The sequence below is a fragment of the Rutidosis leptorrhynchoides genome, chromosome 4, assembly GCF_046630445.1.
Source record: "Rutidosis leptorrhynchoides isolate AG116_Rl617_1_P2 chromosome 4, CSIRO_AGI_Rlap_v1, whole genome shotgun sequence".
Taxonomy (NCBI): Eukaryota; Viridiplantae; Streptophyta; class Magnoliopsida; order Asterales; family Asteraceae; genus Rutidosis; species Rutidosis leptorrhynchoides.
The window spans coordinates 41,601,458-41,620,476 of NC_092336.1; the positions used below are offsets into that span (position 1 = coordinate 41,601,458).

At 35.5% G+C, this 19,019-nt stretch overlaps 3 protein-coding genes across 3 annotated transcripts; 2 read left to right on the forward strand and 1 right to left on the reverse strand.

The window, feature by feature from the left end:
- The first annotated feature begins 1,361 nt into the window (after nt 1-1,361).
- LOC139840581 (acyltransferase-like) lies at nt 1,362-2,834 on the forward strand. The gene is made up of 4 exons (XM_071830841.1): nt 1,362-1,547; nt 1,579-1,720; nt 1,972-2,120; nt 2,226-2,834. Exons 1-4 carry the CDS (start codon nt 1,362-1,364, stop codon nt 2,832-2,834), a joined length of 1,086 nt encoding a protein of 361 aa, XP_071686942.1.
- Nucleotides 2,835-5,057: 2,223 nt separating this feature from the next.
- LOC139840582 (uncharacterized) lies at nt 5,058-5,858 on the forward strand. The gene has a single exon (XM_071830842.1). It carries the CDS (start codon nt 5,058-5,060, stop codon nt 5,856-5,858), a length of 801 nt encoding a protein of 266 aa, XP_071686943.1.
- A 3,085-nt stretch (nt 5,859-8,943) lies between these two features.
- LOC139840583 (wall-associated receptor kinase 2-like) lies at nt 8,944-10,122 on the reverse strand. Its single transcript, XM_071830843.1, has 2 exons — nt 9,261-10,122; nt 8,944-9,173 (listed from the first exon to the last, which is right to left on the reverse strand). Exons 1-2 carry the CDS (start codon nt 10,120-10,122, stop codon nt 9,034-9,036), a joined length of 1,002 nt encoding a protein of 333 aa, XP_071686944.1. The 3' UTR covers nt 8,944-9,033.
- Nucleotides 10,123-19,019: the final 8,897 nt, after the last annotated feature.

The following is a 19,019-nucleotide window of genomic DNA, read 5'->3' on the forward strand; positions in this document are numbered from 1 at the left end:
ATCGAATTAAAATGGACTCTTAGTCGGAGGGGGCGCCAATGTGCGCAATTCACCTGGTTACGGGTCTCGCCGCTCGGAGACTTGTCACCCATGGTTTTACTTGCTAGTGGGACCTAATGTGGCTGTCGCCAGAGAGGTTTCCTTTGCGAACAAAAGAATATATATATATATATATATATATATATATATATATATATATATATATATATATATATATATATATATATATATATCATAATTAATTATACATATAATAATATTATTGATATATTATCTGCTCTTATCCTTATCTAGAAACAAATTTTTTAATACTGTAAAATTAATTGGTGATAAAGAGACGATTAATGCATTCGTTTATTTAATTTCCATGGATTTTTGTTTGAACCCCATAAGAAGAGTCTCATGCCCAATAGTCCAACACGGAAGAGGCAAATCTAGTTGAATAATGCCCTTAACCAATTATGCTACACGCCTGGGATTAAAAAACAATTATAAGTTATATGCTCATTAAGCTTCCTATCAAACACGTGTTGCTCGATCGATATATTGATAATCAAGCCTTCATTCATCTGGTGAGATACATCCCCTTGATTTTCTAGTTTACCACAACCAAATCTTAAGAAGTTAGGTTGTGCTATGAAGATCACCATCTAGTATATACGACACTTGACAATTGATCTACTTTTGATTTCAATTTTGTTTTACATCTGAAAACAAAACTCTGCACACGCATATTAAATGCCCTCCAACAAGAGGTCCCATTCATATACATTTTGAGGTTGATGAGAATATCACATGAAAAGCCATATATTTACTTTCTCTAGCTTCTGCTATTAGTTAAACGAGATCCAGATCGGCCCGCGAGATGCGGCGGGACCTTTCGGCTTACGTATTTATATTTAACGTAGCGTTATGTATTTGCAGAAAGAAAACCGACCTATGTGTCAAGCCCCGTTTTGTGTATTTAGCGTTTTTTAGAAAGTGTCCGTTTCGAACATAACTCTGGGCGATCAGAAAGGTAAGCCCCATCTAAGATGTCGGTGTGGATAGCGTTTTTAAAAAAACGTCCGTATTGAACGTACTTAGTTTCGTTTTCTTAGTAAAATTATTTCGAGTTTAATGGTGAAAGCGGTAAAAAATAACGCGAGAAATTACATTTTATAATGAATTTACATTTTATACCCCTAAAGAAATTACAAATTAGACCCTAAACGAGGCGGGTAAAATGCCAAATTGTGTTCATGATTGGTGATGTAGTTTGATAAACTAAAAGAGGGCCAAACGACACATCTTGGCACCTCTTTTAGTATATAAGAGTTAAAGTTAATAACATCTGCAGTTCAAAATAAAAACCCAATATGATGACGACGACGATCAAAAATCTCCGAAAAATAGCTACAATCAAGAAATTTCACACCATCGTATCTCGAGAAACCATCAAACCTTCGTCTCCGACCCCTTCGAACCTCCAAATCTTCAACCTTAGTTTGCTTGATCAATGTGCTCATCATGCATACATTCCCGCCATATTCTTTTACCCGAATTTCGTCACTTTTTACAATAAAGCCCATCACCTAGAAAAAATCATTATCACAAACACTAAACCAATATCATCCCTTTGCAGGCAAGTTTCCCACACCAAGACCAACTTACGTCAACTGCAACGATAACGGAGTCACGTTTCTTGAAGCATTTAATGATAGCAAAATGGACGACATCTGTTATCGAACATATTAGAATAGGTAAATAGAATATATACTTGCCTAACCCAATTGTATAGGGCTCAGTCCGTTAGGTTTTAAATAAGTGATTAGTCAATATGTAATAATATAATAACCTACGGGGTTTTCTAATATTCTTACTTGGACGACATCATTTCTGTTATCGAACACGATAAACAAATCAGATGTGACCTATTTCCTGATGGTCTAGAGTGGCATAACACAAGTAACAATTTGAGTCCACTTGCAGTTCAGTTTAATAATTGTGCATGTGGTGGAACCACAGTAGCTATTTCTATATCTCACAAGATTGTTGATGGCTGCACCCTTTGCACATTTATGAACCATTGGGCTACTGTGGCACGTAACACCGCAGGCTTATATAATATTCAACATAAAGTACTTCTTTAACCTGTTAACCCACATTTTATTTTGTCTCCAAGTACTAGTTTTACGGTGCCACTAAATAATCGTTATGAGACCAATGGAAAGCGCGTTGTGAAGAGTTTTGTGTTTTCGAACTCAAAGCTACGTGACATGAAAAACAAGGTTAGAGCCATGTATGAAAAAGCAGGGACACCTTTGAACAACCCTTCGCGTGTCGAGGTATTAACATCTTTGATTTACAAAATAGGAATGAAAGCAGAAGCAGAACGTTCCGGAACATTTTCAGGTCCATCTTACTTATTTACAGTTGTGGACATGCGAACGAAAATGTTGGAAAAGTTTCCGGAAACAACTGTAGGGAATATCTTGTCGAATTTTTTTACAGTCATCAGAACGGATCCAAATGAAACAGAATTACATACAATTGTTGCTGAAATGAGAAAAAGAAAGATGGAACTTCAACTAGTTAAGAATTTACAACAAGCTTTTGAAACTTCAAGAGCATTGGAGTTAAGTGTGGAAACCGAAGGTCTAGATTATGTTGCAATAAAATCATATTGTGCGTCGAGTTTATACAGGTTTCGGTTCAAGGAAGTGGATTTCGGGTGGGGAAAACCCATTCGTTTAAGTATTCCTATGGGAACGATCGATGGGAATAGTTTGGTTTTGATTGAAAGTCTTGATGGAGATGGCATTGAAGCACAAGAAACACAAATTCGGACATGATTAGGGATCAGGAAGGGTACAACGTTCGACTCCAAGATCGGTTATCAAGACTTTTTGGAATCCATTTGATATCTTTCATGTTTTTCAACTTCCCCGACGATTGGAATGTTGCTAAACTGTGGAGGGCATTCAAGTGTATGGGAGATGTTCGTGATGTTTACATGGCAGGCAAACGCCTAAGAAACGGCCAACGCTTTGCTTTTGTGAGATTCGCAAATGTTATAGATGAAGATAGGCTTCTTAACGCCTGCAGCAACATCTATTTTGACGGCAACCAGATCAGAATATTCAAAGCGTTTAAAAGAACAAAGCAAAACCCCCCTGTTGATGGTCGTCTGAACAACAAAACAAACGTCAAGGGGTACTCATATGATGCATTCCGTGATGATAGAAAGTATAGGGATGTGGCAGGAAACTTTGGTGAAGATTTGCGAATGAAACTACAAAGGAATAGGGACATGGAAAGACAGAATGGGGAGGATCTTAGACAAAAGATTCAAAGGAATGAGATAAAAGATAATAGGTGTTATAAGAATGAAGAAGGTTGGAAAGCTCTAAACAAAGTAGTGGAAATCAAGGTTGAAGATAGTATTAACCACATAGATAAACGTACTTTGGTGGGTGTAGTACATGATTGGAAAAACAGTACTCATCTAGGATCACTTTGCAAGGCAGATGGTATCAACAATTGTGAAGTCAAATATGTGGGGGGTTTAAAATTTCTGCTTATATTCAAATCGACTCATGAGGCAAATCAGATTCTTTATAACAAAGAACTTGCAATACACAAGTGGAGTAGATGTGAACTCCTTATTAATGGTCATATTACACACAATCGTAGATTAATCTGGCTGGATATTCAGGGGGTGCCAATAAGAGGGTGGAATAAAGTGTCATTCAAAAAAATTGCAAACCTATGGGGTGATGTCATTGAGATGGAAAACTGTGAATTAAACTATGGAAATCAAAACTTGGTGGTGGGTAGCGTTCTTATTCATTCTAAAGAGTCATATACGATTGATGAAGAAGTGAAATTTAAACTTGGTGACAGTATTCATCGTGTTCATGTTAAGGAAAATAGTAATATTGTTCCAATACAACTAGAAGTGGTCGATAGCTTTATGGCAGATTGTACAGTTGATCAAGAAAATAATGATGATGATGAGTTCATTGAAGACACATTTGCAGAAGATGACGAAGATGATGATGGGTCAATTGGGTTTGAATCAGATGAAGAAGTCTTTGACTTGAATCAAATCAAGATGCAGGAATCCGAGATCCCTCCGGTGGCCGGAAAATTCAATGCTAATCAGAATGATAACGGTAGGGAACATGAAGAGGTAGGGAATAATGATGAAGTGTTGGGAAGTAAGGAACTTTTTGAACAAAACAATAATGATGAAGTGTTGGGATACTCATTGAGTGTCGCAAGCAATAATATTGTCCAATCTCCTTTTTCTAGGGTAAAGGATAGTGGGACCAAATCAAATGGGCCTAATGGATCATCACCTGAACAAAAGAGATCAACAGATTGTGGGTCTGGTGCAATAGATAGTGGGACTCATAATTCGTCTCCAGTTAAATTCAGGTCAGCAAATAGTGGGCCGGTTGAACATAAAGTAAGCAAACAAAATAATAAGCAACAACAGCCCAATAAAAGTAACAAACAAAAGGCACATTCTGTACCAGTAAAATCGAGTGGGTTGGAGGTTAAGAAGGGCACTTGTTGCTGGGCCAAGTTAAGAAAATGGAAGACTTCAAGCATGATGATAAATGCTAATTCGAAAGGTAGAAGAACGATACATAAATCATATACGCAACCAATTAAATCTTGCTGTTCAGAATGTTATCAGATGAATGAGGGGGTATGCGTAAAGTCAAATCAAGAAAGAAGTAAGTGCTCTTCCGACAACATAAAGTCGCAAGAGGTTAAAGAGTATGGAGAGAAATTAGGGCTCAAATGGAAGCGTAAAGCCCCTGTACAGTAAGAAAATCTATCCTTGTTCTTCGTTTTTATTGGGTTTAATAATAAAGATAGTTGCATTTAACATTCGTGGGTTTTGTTTGGGTACAAAAGAGGATAAGTTGGGGTATGTTAGAAATTTAATTAGAACAAAGAAACCTTCTTTATTAGCGTTACAATAAACAAAGTTGAAAACCGTTGATTTTAATTAGATACGCAAGTTGTGGAGATCGGATGATTGTGAGTTCATTCAAAAAGAGATGGTGGGTAAATCGGGTGGGCAACTCTTAATATGGGACACCAATATTTATGAGGCCAAGTCAGTTATAAGAGGGGACTATGTGATCGGGATTTCTGGGAAATGGTTAGATTCGGACTCGACGTGTAATATTGTAAATGTGTATGGACCACATGAGGATGTCGGGAAACAAAAATTTTGGGAAGAGCTATCGAATCTAATGGAATCGGATGTAAATAATGCGTGGGTATTGTGTGGGGATTTTAATGAGGTTAGGAATGAGGCCGAACAATTTAATAGTGACTACGTAGAATATAGGGCAAAAAGATTCAATGAGTTCATTATGGATAATTGTTTGATAGAAATAGCTATGTCGGGGCGTATTTTCACTCGGGTTAGCGGAGATGGGTTAAAATTTAGCAAGCTAGATAGGTTTCTCGTTACGGAAAAATTTCTTCATCCATGGAAAGATTTGACGGCGAGTATAATGGATAGACACTTATCGGACCATTGTGCTATTATTTTAAAAGATGAAGAAAGGAACTTTGGGCCGAAACCGTTTAAAGTTTTTGATGCTTGGCTAGATGATGAAGAGGTGAATAAGATTATACAAGAGGCATGGGAAAAGGAGATAATGATAATAGATAGAAAAGATTGTGTGTTTAGGAATAGGCTAAAAAATGTTAAAAATGCGATTAAGGAATGGAGTAGTATTAAGCTTGACATTTTAGAAGTAGAAATAGAATCCCACATATCAGAGGCAAAGATTCTGGAATTGAAAGCAGAGGTAACAACATTAAATGAAATAGAATTAGAAAAGTAGAGAAAATCAAGAAAAATATGGTTTGAAAAGGAGATAATTACAACGAGTATGTTAAAACAAAAGGCGAGAATTAAATGGATATTGGAGGGGGACGAAAATAGTAAATTTTTTCACTCGATTATGCGTATGAGAAACAATAGAAACGCGATTCGTGGCCTTTTAATTGATGGTAATTGGAATGACTCACCGGATGAGATAAAAAACGAGGCGGTTAAACACTTTGCTAGTCGATTTAAAGAATGTGAGCATGAAAGACCGAGTTTAGAAGATTTGAGCTATTCTGTTCTATCAGAAGATGAGGCGAATTGTTTAGAGACTAAGTTTGACGAGAAAGAAATCCATGAGGCAATACTAGATTGTGATGGTAACAAAACGCCGGGCCCCGATGGTTTTAACTTGAGATTTTTTAAGAAATATTGGGAAGTCATAAAAAACGAATTAATGGGTGCAATAAATTGGTTTTGGGAAAAAGGAGAGATCTCGATAGGTTGTAACACTTCTTTTATTACATTAGTGCCAAAAGTAAACGATCCTCTACGTTTAAACGATTTTTGCCCAATAAGCCTCATTAGTAGTTATTACAAAATAATTGCTAAATTACTCTCCAATCGTATAAGAAAAGTTGTACCATTGCTAGTGGGTCCGGAACAAAGTTCTTTCTTGAAGGGAAGATATATTCTTGATGGTGCATTAATCGTAAATGAAAGCATATATTTCCTTAGATCGAAAAAGAGAAAAGGTCTTATTTTTAAGGTTGATTTCGAGAAGGCTTTTGATTGCATTAATTGGGACTTTCTTTTGGAAGTGATGCGATGTATGGGGTTTGGTGAAAAATGGTGTAAGTGGATTAAGTCTTGCTTATCAACGGCTTCGGTGTCCGTGCTTGTAAATGGATCTCCGACAAAGGAATTCACATTAGAAAGGGGTGTTCGTCAAGGCGACCCATTATCTCCTTTTCTATTTATTCTTGCGGTGGAGGGTCTAAATATCCTTACTAAAAGTGCTTTAGATAAGGGTATTTTCAAAGGCATTGAAGTAGGAAATGAGAAAGTTATTGTATCACATTTGAAATATGCGGATGACACCATCTTTATGGGTGAATGTAGTTGTTCTAATGCTCGAAACCTCCAAAAATTACTTAAATGTTTCGAGTTAGCATCCGGGCTAAAAGTGAAGTTTCATAAAAGTTGTTTATATGGAATTGGAGTTGGTAGTAGTGAATTGCTCGAAATTGCAAGTTTATTTGGGTGCCAAGTGGGATCATTCCCTTTTACTTACCTTGGTCTCCCGATTGGTAGTAAAATGAAGAAATTAAAAGATTGGGAGCCGGTCATTGAAAAAATAAAGAAACGCCTTTCGAGTTGGAAAATGAGATCGATGTCATTTGGAGGAAGATTGGTTCTTATCAAATCGGTTCTTTCGAGTCTGCCGTTGTACTTTTTCTCGCTCTATCGTGCCCCGAATTGTGTTTTAAAATTACTTGAGTGTGTGAGAAGAAATTTTTTTTGGGGTAGGTCGAATACGGGGTCAAAAATTTATTGGGTCAAGTGGGATACTATTCTTAATACCTATGGGTTGGGTGGGTTAAACATTGGATCCCTTAAAGGAAAAAATTTGGCTTTACTTGCAAAGTGGTGGTGGAGGTTCAAAACCGAAACTAATTCACTTTGGGGTAAAGTGATTCGTAGCATTTACGGTTCGAGTGGTGGCTTGGAGTCGGGTGGTGACTTAGGTTACCGCCCTACTCGGGGCACGTGGTACAATATTATTCTTGCAGGTAACAACATAGAAGACCTTGAGATCGAGTTCAAAAATTCATTCTCGAAGACTATTGGTAACGGGGCAGATACGTTTTTTTGGCATGATGTTTGGGTTGGGAGTCAAAGATTCTGTGATCTATATCCTCGCTTATATAGGTTAGAAACAGAAAAACATGCAACAGTAGCAATGCGTCTCCAAAATGGTGAATTCAAATGGGCCTGGGCCCGTGAGCTTTTGGGTCGTGGGCTGGGGGATGTTAATTCGCTAGAACAGAAGGTTGGTACGGTTGATCTAGGAGATGGAAAAGATAAGTGGTCGTGGACATTGGACGGGGGCAAAGATTTTACGGTTAAAAAATTATCAAGGCTATGTGATGAGAAAATTCTTGGTTCGGGCAACTCCTCAAATCACACTTTGAGAAACAACTTGGTTCCAAAAAAGATTGAAATTTTTGTGTGGCGGCTAATGAAGAAAAGACTACCGGTTCGTATTGAATTGGACAAAAGGGGTATCGATCTACATAGTAGTAGATGCCCCCATTTGTGATGATGATTTAGAAACAACGGATCACCTCTTGATATTTTGTTCATATGCATGGGATATATGGAATCGGGTATACCAATGGTGGGTTTGGGTTCATTCACAAATTATAGTTTCGGTGAGATTTTAAAAGGCAACTCCAGGTCTCCAATGACATCGTTCGGGAAGAAGATTTGGCAAGCTATTGAATGGATAAGCGCATACTACATTTGGAAGAATCGAAACAACAAAACTTTTCGTGGAATCTCATGGTGTGCTCCGGTCACTCTTAGTGAAATCCAAGTCAAGTCATTTGAATGGGTTTCGCTTAGATCCAAGGGGAAAAAATTCGATTGGCTTACTTGGTTGAGTAGCCCGCACGTTTATCTTTCGAGTTAGTTCTTATAGAGTTGCATGCTTTGCAACTAATTCGTCTACTTTTTCTTTTTGTTTCTATGTCGTGATTGTATATATGAACATTGTATTTTTTTATTCGTGTTTTATAAATTCTGCTTGCTTTAAAAAAAAAACAAGTGAGTTTGGAAACAGAACACATGGACATATTTTAGAATGACGAAGACCTACTTGCATTTTCTACCCACACTTCAAATGGCATGTGTTGAAATATATATAGAAAAGTTTCCACTCAATGATCTATTTTTATATAACTGTTAATCGAATAAGTAAAATTGTTGTTTATTTGTCACTTAATCTGAAAAATGATCTATTTGCAGCAGACATAGAAACAGAGACCCCTTCCGAAATAGAGGCATATAAAGACACTAGTTAATACAAAATAAAAGTAAACGGCCCTAATTAATCATAACTCACTGTTTTGAATAAAGTACTACACATTTCATAAACTTTACATACCCATAACAAATTTTATAAGAACTCATTCATCTTTTGTGCATCCTGTTCCATCTTTTCTACCATCTCCAGAGTAACCTTTTCGACAAGAACAAGTATAACTACCTTCTGTATCTTCACATTCATGTTCACAGTCATGTTTACCACGTTTGCACTCATCAATATCTAAAATCGAACAAAAATTATTAAATTATTAATATCAAGTTAATGAAAATTATAAATTAGGATCCAAAATATTGAACTAAAACATACTCTTGCACTCATTTGGAAGGTAAGGATTGCCTTCGTAACCCTCACGGCAAATGCACCGATAACCAGGACCTTTGTAATCTTGATCACATTCGCTATTTCCTTTACATAAGAAATTATCACTGTTCCTACTTGCTTCATCACAAGTCAATTTACCAATTGCCCAATCAAGTACCATAGGCATCTTTTCAACACTTCTGAAATCGCGCAAATAATTCGTATAGAAGCTAAACTTCCCTTCTTCAACAAAAAAACCATAGCTACAAGGATTAAAATCCGTTATATTCGTGTGGTTATTAAAACTATTTAGTAATATTTGAAAAGATTTCATTCCTTCCGGTACTTCTGCTTCGCAACACCCAACTCCCGAACAAGATTCATTTGTCATAAGACTATTTCTACCGCATATAGAATTACATCCACTACCATCAGTCACATTGGCTCTCGAGTCTCTCGTTACACTAAATAACGCCTGTGTGTCACAACCAATAGCTACAAACTTATTCTTGGTCGAGATTCGAAAATCCCGTAAGGCTAAAGAGGGACGGGATCTACTTTCTCGACCAGAAGTATTGTAGCAATCACGGGCTACAAACATCATAATTTCGATTTCACTCTGATTTATCGATATATTTGAAATAACAACGTTACCTGTGCTTAATCCAAAGTAAGGAATTGGTACACCGGATGATCGGTTACAAGTTACAAGAAAATCGGGACTATAGTAACATCCTTCACCTGAACCAAATGGGTATGTAATTGTTACATTGCCACATGAAGTTTCACAATTTGGTCCATTTTGAGCACTTGCTGCCCACAAAACTGCAGTTGTTGTGATTGTTGCTAGAAGTATTTGAAAATTCATAGTTGTTTTGTTTGTAAATATTGAGGTTTTGATAGGGGAAGGGTGATTATGAAGATTTTATATGAACTTCAACATGAAGACTTATTCATTTTTCTAGGAGAACTGGTAAGAGATTTGGCTCCTAATTGATTAAATATACAATTTGACCAGACCTAGTTAATGGGTGAAAAGGTCTTTTGAACCTCTAGTGACCCTTTTGGAATATAATACTGTAGTAATTAGATAATTGCATTCATATTCGTCAGTAAAAAAAGAAAAAACTATCATAAGGGGGGAGTAGTTGTTTTGTCATGTTATCCTTACCAGAAGTCTAATGTCGAAATGCTACTAGCAACATTTGATATGGCTAGAGTAATAATTGAAAGACGGTCACGAAATAATCTGATTAAATTGCACAATTTATATAAAAAATACGTTTTCAGTTAATCTGGTCAGAAAAAACCTCTCATTGTATCATTACATTCACCAATTTAAAGACAACGATATTTAATTCTCAATTGGTGGTATCATACAAGTTCTATCATTTTTCCGTTGATGACTAATTGTATTACGAAGTATATTTTTATAATTTTTTTAATTAGAAAATGTTGAAGGATTGAAAAAACAAAAACAAATTCAGGGCTCATGTACGTGTATATAGCATGTGACGGTTTAGTCAATAATGTATATATTTAACTAGTGATAATACAATTTCATATTTCATATTTATCAATAAAAGAAAACTATCACAAGACGGTCTTGTGGTTAGCGACCTGAGTCTAACGTTCAAACCTTGCTAGTAATATATTTGAGTGGGCCTGAGAAAGGGTCAAAAAGAGTCCCTGGAAAACCTAGTTCAACTGCATACATTTGAGGTGCAAGCTCTCGTCTGTTATAGAATGATTGAACCCGTTCCTATTATTGATTACATGAGTCTATACTAGTTATCGAACCCTCGCTTCGCGCCGGGAGTTCGGTTTTCAATGTATTTTATTGCGTTTAGTAAAATTATTTTGTGGGTAACGATGATGTCGTTGAAGCGCGACTCGAGTCGAACTAAAAGGTATAACCCGTGAGAGATTTAAATGTTATTTTAAAATAACAATATATGTGCATCTCCGCGTTTCGCTATGGAATTGTCGACTTTTAAAAATTTAACGCAAAATCAACGTATATGAAAAGTACCCCAAATATTTAGCGTTTTTTTAAAAAGCGTCCGTTTTGCGTATAGCTAGTGACATTGTGTTCCTAAAATTATTTCGAGTTTAGCGATGGTGTCGGAAAAATTTAACTCGTTGCGAGCGAGAAGATATGACCCGTTGAATATTTGAGTGGAGTTTATTTAAGATTTTTTTTATGAAAATGGTTATTTGACACTTTACCCCCCTGTTTGAGGGGTCGATTTGAATTTTTCAAAAAAGTGTGGGGGGCTTTGTTGGTAAAGTGAAATTTAGTTGGAATTTTTTTTTAAAAAAAGGTGAAAAGTCGAAAATGCTCCTGGTTACTATTCATAACTTTTGTCTATTAGTTAATACTAGTTGCGGAGCCCTCGTTTCGCGCCGGGAGCTCCGTTTTGAATGCGAGTTAAAAGAAAAAAAGTCTTTCCTTTTGTGGATCTATTTTGTAAAAAAGAATTTTTTTCGACATCTAGCGTTGAAGGGTTGTTCCTTTTGTAAAATTTGTTTCTTTTAGCGTTAAAGTTAGTTGATCTATTTGTAAAAAAGAATATTTTTCGACATCTTTTGGTAGCATTGAAGGGTTGTTCCTTTTAAGAAAGTTGCTTCTTTTATCGTTGGAGACAAAAACAGTAGTGGCTTATGTGGGTCCTACTTTTGAGCCTAGTGTACAAGTCGGTAAAACGTGGTGAGTGTTATTATTCAGTATTTTTGGTGTTAGTGATGAGATAAATAATAATTTAGAATATAGGTGTAAAATGGGGAGTTCAATTTGTATTTTAATGGAAGTTAGGAGGTTAGGTTTGTAAAAAGTAAAAAATTGAATAGTACTATTTATAATGAGTAAGACAAATTTTGTTTATTAGTTATATTGGTAATGTAAATTATCGAGTACATATACAACCCCAAAGCCCTAACAAACCCTAATGGATCAAGTCCACAAAGGGACTTGGACCTATCTCTCTAACTCGTCTAACACTCTCCCGCAGTCCGAACGACGAAATTGCGAAAGCTCGGACTAGAAGAAAACATTAATATTGAAAAAATAGTACTAAAAAAAATAAGTAACTCTTTTTTTCCTCTTATTTGTCGCATTAGATAAACCGATAATCGTTTGTAGAGTTGCAGATCTCTTTGACGGTTTCTCTTTTTCCGTAAAGTTTTTTTTTTTTTTCATTTACGTCGTGGCTTGCTGTGCCTAAGGATCAAGTACCACTTTTTTGATATGCTACTTTTGTCGACGATAACAGTATTCTTCAACGCTGAAAAAAAAAAGGATTTTGACTATATTCTCTTTTTTCGGAGTTTAGAACCTAGTCAAAGCTAGGCAGCTCAGCCGCACGCCGATTACAATTTATTATTCTATTTTAATAAGCATTAAAAAATTGACAATATAATGAAAATAAAAGTAACACGAATAAAATAGAAAAGCGACGGCGATATCAATAATACAATAATCTTCTCGGGTTATTCATAGTTTAACATCGTCCTCCTTGAGTAATCTAAACAAGGATAAACCTCCCACATTTACCATTACATGCATCAATAATCGGTAAAAAAAAGACAACAATATGTAATTGCAATTGGTAGTATCATACAAGTTCTATAACTATTTTTCTGTTGAGGACTAATTGTATCTTCAAAGATTATTTTCTTAGTTAGAAAAATGTTGAAGAATTCAAAGAAATTGAATTTTAGAGCTAACTAGTAAGTTACATACGCGCTTCGCTGCGGTAGATGTGGCAGTAATTGTTTATTTAAATAATCGTAAAAGCTAACGTATTAAATGCGTTCGCACTTCACTGCGGTAGTTGTGTAGACGTTTATTCACGGATCTTAGGTCGCTTGCCAACTATCCTAGAGGCGGAATTCATTAGAATAGGGTTAAACCGAGATATGGGTCGTATTGGGATCGAATAGATCAAACCTATGACTAGAACTAGATTAGATCGACGCCTAAACGATATATTTCGGTGGTATATGGTGTTAGGGTTCTCTGGAGACGAAAACCAGTCGACTAGGGTAAATGGGGTGGTTAATCTCAATCAAGAAGTCTCAACCCGTATATATACTGCAGGTCAGACACACTCGGTCGAGTGTGTCTCTCAGTCGGTCGACTGAGTAACACAGTCGGTCGAGTGTGTACACACACTCGGTCGACTGTGTGTGCAGTTTAACATATTGATTATTTAACAAATTAAGTAATCACAATCACAAACGTAATCAATAGTCACAAGTAAACATTATTACATAACCGAATGTGTTAAACATAAAGATAAACTATGGCTGGGGATTCATGCACCAACAAACTCCCCCTAAGACCTAGCCGTAGAGCATAAAGATTCAGTTATCAATCAGTAAACGGATCTGTCACCCAGTTCTTCAGATAGCAAAGTTTCACAACTCTGCAGTACTGTTCAGCCTGCACACGATTTTCTGGACGATACAGCATCCGGTTGTAGTATAAGGTGAACATATCTTCCTCACAGCAGTTCCTCAACCAAACTGGATCCAAAACCCTTATACTATCATTTTCATCTCCTCCATCTTTGTCTAACACAATAACCACTTCTTCCGAGCGTTCATCATAATACCACCAACGAAAACGAGAGCTGAAGTGTTGCGGCATTTTCCTCAATGGAACCTTTCGCATATACTTCACAGGTTGATATTTTACTATCTTCCTCCTTACCCCTGTTTTCCTGTTCGTCCTGTAAGAGATCTTTGGAAATTATGGTCGAAAGCCTACAAAATTAGGTGACCGAAATGATCTTCTTATCTTACGAACCAAAAGATCGGGAATACCAACATAATCCTGATATAACATCTTGAGCCTTGCAATCTGCATAAATTCAAAATATGGTAACAATTTGAATTCGTATGCATACTTGATATAATCCACTCCGTGTTCTTTCTTGATCGCATATATATCAAATTCTTTAATATAAGTCCAGGCTATTATCTTTCCTTTAGCACGCAAACTCTCGCAGTGCTCAATAAACTTCAAAAATTGAGGCTCCACCTCAGGTTTCATCACATATTTACAAATTCTCATTGAAATCTTCCAATCCTCTTCCAAAACTTCAACCTTTTCTTTGTTGATTTTAACCGGCAAAAAGCCTTCCGGCAACACACTCTCTTGCTCTTTCTGTTCTTTTTCCTTGCACTTTCTGTTCAAAAGTTCATCATTCATCTGAAAGTACTCAGCAAAAGTTGAATAATCATCATCACAGCCTTCATAACGAGGATAAGGCTCAGTGGGCTCATCCTCAATAACAACTTCATCAAAACTATTATCACTCTCATCAAAAACATCAGTATCACTCATATCATCATCAAAATTATGAGCCTCTGAAGTCGAAGCTTCAGTTGAAGCTTTTGATGCAGCGTAAGCAGATTCCTTAGCTTGTCGCTCTAGACGCTCCATCAACTCCTGCTCAGTTTCGGTGAGATCCGGAGGGATCTCCCCTTCTTAGCGGGTTATCCTCTGTATAGCCTTTAGCAAGCTCGAGAGCCCCGTCCTCCTCTTCTTCTTCACCAACAGTACCAAAAGGATCTGGTTTTCCATCATCCTCTTCTATCACAATCTTTTTCTCTCATTCGTTCAATCTCTCAGTCAATGCTTGATTCTGAGTCTGAAGAGTCAAGATTTCTCCAGCCTGACTTCCCACATTTTGCTCAAGTTCATCAATTTTCAACTGTTGTTGATCAACTAACTTCCTCAACGCAGACATTTCTGTTTCTGTCTTCTTCTTGTCTTCATCAGCAGCCTTTTGGAATTTAGCAAAATCAGCAGTCAACTGAATCAATCGCTGATTAGCTATTCCTGTTAGATCACCTGAAACAACTTCAGAACGCTGAGAAGTCTGAACTTGTTGAATGGATGGAGTTGGTTGTTGTTGAGTGGATGGAACTTGAGTAGAACCACCAGCATCACCAGTAGCTGGAATTGTCGGAACAACCTTTGGTTGTGACTTTGTTGTGGAAGATGAGCTTCCGTCCTTGACCAAAATTTTCAAACGCTTCTGCTCCCTCTAGTTGACACCTTAGGAGCTTCAGCTAACTTCCTTTTAACCAAATTAACTTGACTGTCATCAAGAGCAGTCACCTCATCTTCATCAACCAACCGAGGACCAGTTTGATTCGGCGGTGGCTGATTCACCTCTTCTTCTCCTTCGATGGTAATACCAGTCTCGTCTACAGAATTACTATTCTCATGTCGGCAGCGTAAACCTTCCGGACACACATAATTCTCATTAGCCAGATGGCCAATCAACCCCTTCTCCAGAACCTCAACTCTGTTATGAAGAAACCTATTGAAGGGCTGATCATTCAAATGATTATGTTTCAACTCATCCTGAGGAATTTTCACTAACCCTTGAACCTGCTTCTCAAGCATAATCTGAAGAAACCTCGAAAACACCAGATGTACCTTCTTCTTCACATTCAGAACCATCCCATTAAATATAACTTGAGAGAAGTTAAAATCAGCATTCAAAACCAACGCGACAAACATAGAACTATACTTCGAGGTCATCTCATCGAAACCACCCTGCATCGGGCTCAAGCATCACAGAAGAACGTACGTAAAGTATCTGTACTACCTTGGAAGCTTAGTATGTTTCACAGCTTTGGTTATATCACCAGCATAACCACATCTCTTCAAACATCTCCTTACCTTCAGAATTAGTAAAGAAGTATTATCCGGGAACCCCAAATCTTCCCTGATACTCTGAGCAGAGATCTGAACGATGGTATTGTTGACTGAGCTTAGAATCACCTGCTTGTTGTTCTCAATAACAATGCTAGCAACTTCCCAAAACCTTCTTTGATGTGAGTAATATGGAGTGCACTCAGCTGTGATAGCCTTGAAAATTCTCGATCGCTTCAGAAATGCTATAATCGGACCAAAACCTCCTCTTTGAGCTTCAGTCCCTGTTTCATCAACACAAGCAAGCACGTTTGTATCTTCACGTCCAATTAGACCCGGTAACTATGAAGATAATGGGATCTGTGGTTCATTCACTTCATCTGACATCTGCTGATGTTCTTGAGACATACTGAATAACTGAAAAACACTCAAAATAATATAACTAATAAGCATTTACCTCCATGTATCATGGGGCATCAAATTAATCATATGTATCAGTAAATAAATAGTCATGACAAATATATCAACTGATAAACACACAACTACATTGTTCAGAGATCACTATTTATTACACACCATTGATTCAAGGCTAACAGACTAGCCTTATCAAATTACACATTAAACGTAACTAAACATAAATATACGAAATCACAAGCATTAGAATTATTCTTCAATAACATCCTCTGGGACAGACTTTAATATGTAATTTGTGTCCTCAAACAGATCAAGCTCATCGAACAAATGATTCAAGAGAACAGCATAGGAAAATGGTTTTTCCTCATCATCCATGATGTCTTTCATGATGTTAATGACAATCTGACTAAAATTCACCTTGATACGTTCCATGAGACAATACAACAGAACAGCCTCAGTACCAGATAGCAAATCGTCATTTGGATCCCTAAACACCACGTTTCTTTTAATAATCCTCATGTTAGGTACCAAGTCATCCCTAACATCACTATCTCTGATCTCAATTCTATTGGAACCAATTCAATACCCTGGCTTAGTGATGTGAGAAGCCACCCCACCAGCGTCAAATTTGCTAGAAATCTTTCTAAGATCTTTACTAGGGCAATAAATCTTGGCTCCCCAGTAAGGCAATAGTAAGTGATCAGCAAACTCATCTATGGTCCACTTATAGGCATTACAAAAGAAATTAGCATGAACATGCTTCTTTTTACCTTCCTCTAAAGTCACACTAGTATAGAACTCCTGAATAAGCTTGGGACAGTAATGGTCCCCTATCTGAAGGAATATTAAGCAATCTAAACCTTTCCACTGATCTTGAGTGGTCTGTGTTGCAACAACTTTGGACTCTACTTGGATAGGCCTGTGTTTGGCCAAAGCTTTCCTACGTTCAAGATCATATCTCCAAGTTTCACTTAACATACTACTTGGACCTGACATTCTTAGAGCAAGACTATACAAAATATTCAGTATAATATGTCATGAATTCAACAAAACACCAAAAAAACAGCAAAAATAAAAAATTAGGATTTCATTTCACTCGTGTGACGACCCAGAAATTTTTGACCAAATTTAAACTTAATCTTTATATGGTTTCGACATGATAATCAAAGTCTATTAAATTGAATTTCAAAATTGTTTAACTATTTTAGGAAATCATTTGACCTTCGACCATTACCGACGATTCACGAACAATTGTGTGTAAATAAATATGTAAATATATATATATATATATATATATATATATATATATATATATATATATATATATATATATATATATATATATATATATGTGTGTGTGTGTGTGTGTGTGTATAATTTCTATACATTAGAAATATTAAATATAAATAGTAAATAAATACTAAAGATTCGATATATTATATTATTATAAATATGATATAATTAATAAATTGTAACATATTAAATTTAATTATAATTTTAAGTGTAAATGCTATATTAATATTATTCTCATTACTTTCATTATTATTAATAATATTAATCTTTGTATTCTTACTGTTATTATATAAAGTATATATATATATATATATATATATATATATATATATGAAACTAGATAAGTATAAATGGTTATATTATTATCATTGTTAATATTATTATTATCAGTAAAATTAATGATATTATAACTAATAATATTATTAGTACCACTAATAATAAAAATATTTTTATTATCAAAATCAGTGTTAGATATATTATTATTATCCATAGATAATATATAGATATGAAAGTTGGTATATATGAATAGTATTATTATAATTAGTATTATGGTTATTAATAATATAATTGTTATACATTTTATAGTAATTATTATAATTATCATTGGTAATAATATTATTACTTCTATTATATTGTTATAAATTTGTATTACTATTATTAAGAGTAATATTATTATATTTATATTTATAGATAAAGCTAACTAATATCTATAAATATAGGTACAGATATAAAATCAGATAAATAAATATTAATAGGTATATATCTAAATCCAGAAAAATATATACTAATATATATATATATATGGAATCAAATACAGGATCGACTTCTGTTACACATCCACATCGAATTTTATCAATTTTGGTTATATCTGCTCAATTGAATCCCTAAAAAGTGAATCATTCAATTTCTTTTAGAGATCAACATCCACTTTTTATTTTTTTATTTCCTTGTCCTGGTTGTCTGCTGGAGTTAAAAGTCGACTTCCATTATCAATACAAAACAAGATTTCAGTCCTATCAATTGTACTACTGCAATTATTCAATTACCATCAATATAAGCTGCTCTACTCTTCTGCAATTCGAATTTTAAAAACTAAAAACTCAAGAAAAGCTTGACGTGCCTCTGTTCTACAATTTTTTTGGCAAAAACTCAATTTCGAATCAAAATACAAAATGTAAAAATGCAATTGTGTTTTAAATCTCCTATTTAAACTATCTTCAAAAGTTCAAAACCCAATTCTTCCTATCGAGTTCTAATTATCTAGTCAAAGTTTCAATTTGAAAAAGTCAACAAATGTTCTAAGATCGAATTGCTGTCTTAAATAGGATTTCTGTTGAAATTGTTGATTTGAAAAGTTTCTATGAATGATTTGTAACGTATTTTAT

Bases quoted from the DNA above. Each gene is read 5' to 3' on its own strand.
- LOC139840581 (XM_071830841.1), top strand. From the start codon at position 1,362: ATGACGACGACGATCAAAAATCTCCGAAAAATAGCTACAATCAAGAAA. The intron at 1,548-1,578 runs GTCACTTTTTAC...CCCATCACCTAG, and splicing joins TATTCTTTTACCCGAATTTC to AAAAAATCATTATCACAAAC. The intron at 1,721-1,971 runs GTTATCGAACAT...GTCCACTTGCAG, and splicing joins TAGCAAAATGGACGACATCT to TTCAGTTTAATAATTGTGCA.
- LOC139840582 (XM_071830842.1), top strand. From the start codon at position 5,058: ATGGTGGGTAAATCGGGTGGGCAACTCTTAATATGGGACACCAATATT.
- LOC139840583 (XM_071830843.1), bottom strand. From the start codon at position 10,122: ATGAATTTTCAAATACTTCTAGCAACAATCACAACAACTGCAGTTTTG. The intron at 9,174-9,260 runs GTATGTTTTAGT...GTTCGATTTTAG, and splicing joins CCTTCCAAATGAGTGCAAGA to ATATTGATGAGTGCAAACGT.